This window comes from Syngnathoides biaculeatus, chromosome 14 (genome assembly GCF_019802595.1).
Source record: "Syngnathoides biaculeatus isolate LvHL_M chromosome 14, ASM1980259v1, whole genome shotgun sequence".
NCBI classification, from domain to species: Eukaryota; Metazoa; Chordata; class Actinopteri; order Syngnathiformes; family Syngnathidae; genus Syngnathoides; species Syngnathoides biaculeatus.
Window position 1 is genome coordinate 13,621,780 of NC_084653.1, and position 6,255 is coordinate 13,628,034.

The following is a 6,255-nucleotide window of genomic DNA, read 5'->3' on the forward strand; positions in this document are numbered from 1 at the left end:
CTTTGTGAGGATAAGTGGCTTAGAAAATGGATGGATGTGTACGGATGCATAAAGAATGTAATAATGCATCTACTGGTGGAGAAGAATAAATACTGTATGCTTCATGTGTGCTTGCTAATTTTTGTGTATGTCAGACAGACACAGAAAACATGATCAAATGATAGCTCAGATGTGCATTTCTTTTCAAGAGTGCACCATCACCGTTGAAGCGGTTTTAACTTCTGATGATCCGAAGACGTGCTAACATGATTTTATTTATTGCGTGCAGAGAAGGAATTAAATCTAATATTGTTCCTCTCGCCTATCTGCTTAGCCTCATTTGTTTCTAATTTGAGTGAAAGACCCAGTGCTAAATGTTCCTCCTGTGCCTCAGCTATAAACACATTTGGAAGTGCACTTTATCTAACGCTAATGTTCTATTTGCTATATAAAGAAGCTCATTCGGGTACCTGTTGATGGGCCTGACATGTTGCCCTCTCAATGTATTAAATGCTACAACAGATGACGCAATCTTGATTGTCTTATCTCCAGGGCAGCTTGTTCTTTTTTAGGAGTACATCCTGTTTACAAAAACATCAGGTGTCTCAGTAGAGTGTTGCCTTAGTGCTTTTTGTGTTACTGACTGAGCGCGGTTGTTGTCTCGCAGGTCTGGCCGTTATGCATTTCCAAGACACCAACGAGTTAGATGTGGGCAACAACCCCAAAGTAGGCACCAAGCGCTACATGGCGCCAGAAGTACTGGATGACTCCATCCAGATGGACTGCTTTGAGTCCTACAAGAGGGTTGACATCTGGGCCCTGGGCCTGGTTCTGTGGGAGATTGCCCGGAGGACGGTCAGCAACGGTGAGTATTTAGTACAGCATTGCCTCGAGGTACGAGCGTTGTGTTGTGGCAGTGAACTCAACCAACTCACTTCACAAAAAACAACACTGGAAATTATGGAACAATTGGTCAATTCGTTCTAGTTAATGCCACTCTCAGTTGAAATTTAATGTAAAAGAAACATTAAAGGGGTACTGTCATGAAATGATTTTTAGTACGTTATTTATAAAAAAGCGTCAGCCAATATGTGCCCATGTTTTTTCACCACAAAACATGATTTTCACTTATACACCTTTTTGTAACTCCTGCCATGAAAATCCTCTCGAGGGATTTGTTTTCGAGAAGAAGCCAGAAGTGACATAAAGGACAGCTGCGCCCCCAAGTGGACGCGTTTGTTTCCATTAGTTTTACCTCCGGGAAGGTAGCTCGTTGTTCCTTCCTGTTAGCCAAAATGCCGGCTCATTACATTGCTTGAACACTTGGGAGAATGGATTTACCCTTCATAAGTTTAAAAGAGACCCGGTTCGTTGTGAAAAATGGATTGCACGGGTGCAGAGGACGAGAGCTTTGTGGGTTCCGAATGCCAGGTAGGTGTGCATATAGCTACTAAAAAAAAAAAGAATAGTTATATAGGGGCGGACCACGTAATCGGTCTCTCATAACGTAACAAAAGATCCGCGTATGAAATATGTCGATGTGCACGTTGGACGGCGTCGGGCTGCTGCGCGGACGGCGGTAAATCTGAAGAACCCAGCCAAGAATGCCTCACTCAGCTGCGTGCGCGCAGTAATGCGCCCCGGCTCGACGGCGTTCTAGTACTGCGGCGGCTATGGACAGCCCTCTAAAAGCAGCTCGGCTCCATTATATGCCACCACGGCGCCGAAAATCAGTCACACCGGCTGAGGCGCCGCATTCGGCGTTTATGGCTTCCGCGAAGGCTGCGCGTCTGGCTCTGGGGACGGGGGCGGCACTGAAGAACCCAGCCGTGAATGCCTCACTCAGCCGTGTGCGCGCAGTAAAGCGCCCCGCCTCGATTGTGTTGTTCAGCGCTACTGCGGCGTTTATGAGCAACCCCCTAAAGCAGCACCGCTTGGCTCTGTCATAAGCCACACCGGCGGGCTGCGATGAGCCGCGGTGACTCATCTTTGCCGCGAAAGTGGATCAGGCAGGGATGGGGTTTGGCCGTTAACGCATATCATCTGAATATGGCTCGAAACAATAGTGTAATATTGGCCCGGTAACTTCACTCGGTTTTGTGGTGTTCTCCTTTTCGAAAAGAGCTTCCGTGTCAGAAGGGGCGCGTTTGTCTCCCATACTTGGGGTGCACCGTATCTTTTCATTGGCGAATGTCCGGGTGACGTCACGGAGGGAGGAGGCAGCCAATATGGTGCCCACTTGGATATCGTAGAATGACTCTTCTGCAACTTTGCGCATGGATGATGCGCTCTCGGCTCACATTTATTTTTTCGTATAGACATTGAGGTGAGTAATGTTATTTGTATTTTTCATTACAATATCTATTTTAGAATGTTTATAGGGATGACACTTGGGCTTTAAAGAATCACACCTTGTTAATTGACGACCCCATAGATTATTTTAGCTAATGCTATACAGAATGCAAAATATCATTCACATGGTAAAGATTCAGAATAGTCAAGAGTTTTAGAAGCAATGGATATTTAGACACCATATTTAAATACTCACGGGCATATATTCTTTATCCTCCACAAACATGACAAATATTACAACATCTTGCTGAGTCACTAGCAATAGTACTAGTAGTAGTGCTATTCTTTTGCGTTTGTCTAAACACCTGTACGATACTGCCTCCTAGTGTCGTTGGCCGGCACACCCAAAGGACCAACCCACTGAAATATATTTCTGTATTTTTGATTGTTTACAATGTAATTACATTATTACTATTTTTTTTTAATTTACATTGTTTTGTTCCTATTAGTCTTCTTTTCCTTTTGGTTTGTCCCATTGGTGGTCGCCACAATGTGTCAGTCTTTTTCTATTAAATTAATTTAAATAACAAACACTGATTTCTTGGGGCTGGAATGGATGAATGTGGCCTTTCTATTCATTGCAATGGGAAATTTTTATTTGAGATTCAAGTGGGGTCAGAGAACAAATGAAACTTGAATCTCAAGGCACCTCTGTACTTCCATTGTCCCTCCACTGATTATAAAGATACAACTGCAATACTGCACTCGCAGTATGTTAATAAGCTAGCGCAGTGTCACAGCATTAATTCTGCATGCATCCCTTTGTAAAAGTGTACAATCTGGACTCTCAAATCCTCCGGGGTTTTCTCACTGTCAAGCAAGGCCCCAAATTCTGCAACAGTGTGAACTGGCACAGTGACCCCATGTTGCTTCACTTGACCTACCTCTTTTTTTGTTTTTGCTGTACTCATGAGTTTGTCCACTGTATGTCAAAGTGCATGTGTTTTTCCCCATAGGTATCGTGGAGGATTACAAGCCCCCTTTTCATGACGTCGTTCCCAGCGATCCCAGTTTTGACGATATGAAGAAGGTTGTCTGTGTGGACCAGCAGAGGCCCAACATCCCCAACAGATGGTTCTCAGACCCAGTGAGTCAGACTGAGCCCTACCATGAATTGACTCCCCCAATAATGTTTATAATGGCCGATTTTAAGAGTAAACTTAGCACCACCTCCAAGTACAAAGCTTGTCTATCAGTTGAGATGTCATTACTGTGACATATTTCTGTGACACCAATGTACAGTACTACTTTCCTGTTAGACAAAGCTTTAGGACAGCCGTGTGACATTTTAGGACATTTTAGAAAGCAGAATAGCAGATAATTTGCTGATTTTTTTTTTTTTTTTTTTTTTTTTTTTTTTTAAATTGCTTTATTTTTCAGTGAATTGCCAACAGATAGTATCCACATTAAAAATAAAAATAAACTGATGTGTGAATATTGGGGAGGACATGTTCCAGACTGGTGATAAATTATTTTAGAGAGCCTGTATTACAATTTTTTTTAAAGTTGCTGCATGTTAACATTGTTAAACTAATTCAAACATACTAAAACATATGAAGTCTAATTTTTCACTCTCTCGCTGTCAAGAATTAGGATATTCTCGTATAAAACAGACTGGTTTGCATAATTCTCTGAATAAGAGTGCCTGTTTCAAAAGTGATTATTTGTCACTGCAAAACTGCCACATAAAACTCGAGAGAATTTAACATTAAACACCAAAGTATTAAACCAAACCAATGAAATTTGTCAAACATACTGTTCACTAACTTAATGCTAACTTATAATGGGAAATACTTTTTGATGGGCGAACTGAAATTACCATGGATATCATGGTTATCATAAACAACTGGTGCATAAACACACTCACAGAACGACTGCGCTTACAACAAAAAGGTTATCAAATGTATATTCTCAAAACTATACTGGGTTAATACTATAATATACCAACTTTTCTTGTATTTGTGCCTTTTTTTTTTTTTTTTTTTTTAATTCACTCCACCAGACTTTAATCGCCATGGCAAAACTGATGAAGGAGTGCTGGTACCAGAACCCGTCGGCCCGGCTGACGGCGCTGCGCATCAAAAAGACTCTGACGAAGATCAACAGCTCGGTCGACAAAATGAAAACAGACATTTGAGTGGAGGAGGAGGAGGTCCCGTATTTCTTGGACGAACATGCCTTTCACAGGGGCCCCGTGCCCTTATAGCGGCACGTGCCTGTATTTATTTTAAGACTTGGCGGGAGACATTTTGGCATCCAAATATGGCTTACCAGGCTTGTGGGAATAGGACGTTCTATATGAAGCAATCCCAATCTAAAGACTGGATTCTGGCTGTTACCTGGATTTTGTTGCTTTGGGTTTTTGTTTCAGATCCTCAGTTGGGAAAACAGGTCACGCTTAGTGACATGCGTTTTTTTCGGCTTTCTTTCTAGCCTTGTGCAAAAAAAACGCATCACTCTTCCAATGTTAGCAGTCCTATAAACAGCAGTACAGTTCTCAGTCTTAGCATATGAACCTGTCGAATGATATACACGCTTGACGTTTTCTTTTTATTTTTGTTCTGCGCACACATTAAAAAGAACACAATAAAAAATATCTGCTTGGTGATGGTGAGGTCAGCCCTCTTCTCCGCCCTTATTGGAGGCCTGTACTGTAAGTTTGCCTGTAAAGCCTTTTTACTGTCTTAACGTGTGCATTGTCAAGTTCGTGAAGTCAAACTTCATTTTTTTTTATTATATTTCGTTAACATTTTATATCAACTAGTGGTTTCTATTAATTAAATAGAAAAGTATGCTATCTTTTTGGTTTGTCGTGATGCTTATTTGTCTCATTAAAGCCCCCCCCCTCCCTCCCCAAAAAGACATGAGTTCATTAAAAAAGAAACAAATGTCATAACACAAAATATTGGCACAGCCATCATTACCACAACACACACTGTCTGACGTAGCATCTCTCAAGCTGCCCCACCTAGAATATAGGCATGGTGTAGTCCCCTCAGAAAAAGATGACAGGTGATGCCACATGGTACTGCATCTGTAAAGCTGTTTGGAAGATTTTTACAATCCAAAGAAGGTTTGAAAATATAGATTTAAAAACATAACTATTTATATAGCAGTTTCACGCAACCATAGCTGAAAACAGTGCTGTACACAGATAAGACGGATCAAACTTTAAGAGATAAAAACTGTTTGAGATAAAAAGAAAATTGAGTCTTAAGCCAGGTTAAAATAAAATTGGGTTTTAAAAATGGACAGTGAGGTGCAGAGGGAGGTCATTCTGTAATGTGGAACCAGCAACAAAAAGGCCCCATCCCCTCTGAGCTTCACCCTAGACCTCAGAACGACTTCAAGAAGCAGCTGATAAACCGACATGAGGCACTGTCAATGGGCATAAGGAATGGAGTATCTCAATGAATTAAGGGTAGGCAAAGCCATTTAGAGATTTAAAAACAAATGAAAGAGTCTTCAAATTTATTCTAGATGTCACAACCAGCCAGCGGGTGGAGGCTATGCGCTCCCTCTTATGTACTCCAGTCAAGAGTCAAGCAGCCAACGAGAGAAGTTTAAGGGAGGACCAGTGAACTAAAAAATAGTTTATTTCGGCCTTGAAGCTTCGGCAGTTCTCATCCCCACCCACCCCCATCAACGAAAATGTTCCTGGAATATTTGCTACCGGAACCAACGTTTCACACTGACATTTATCACAGACTTACGCAGTGTTGAGCCAATAATGAATGACAATTGGCACGTCTATGCTTTTTGATGTTAGTTGTGGAGTGAAGTTCACATACGCTGCAAAAAGACATTTTTTTTTTTTGTCTCACTGTCTGAAGTCAAATCAGATTAAACATCTACTGTTTCAGGTCAGTCAGGATCACCAAAACTATTTAATTTTGTCAAATGCCACAATAATAACAGAATTCC

General features: G+C 41.5%; 1 protein-coding gene across 1 annotated transcript in view; it reads left to right on the plus strand.

Annotated features, from left to right (window-relative positions):
• The window catches only part of LOC133511908 (activin receptor type-1-like), a 36,812-nt gene extending 31,876 nt beyond the window's left edge, over positions 1 to 4,936 (plus strand). The window contains exons 10-12 of the mRNA XM_061841002.1: positions 647 to 844; positions 3,288 to 3,418; positions 4,334 to 4,936. Coding sequence (XP_061696986.1) covers positions 647 to 844; positions 3,288 to 3,418; positions 4,334 to 4,468 — 464 coding nt within the window. The 3' untranslated portion in view covers positions 4,469 to 4,936. The remainder of the gene's footprint in view (positions 1 to 646; positions 845 to 3,287; positions 3,419 to 4,333) is intronic.
• Positions 4,937 to 6,255: the final 1,319 nt, after the last annotated feature.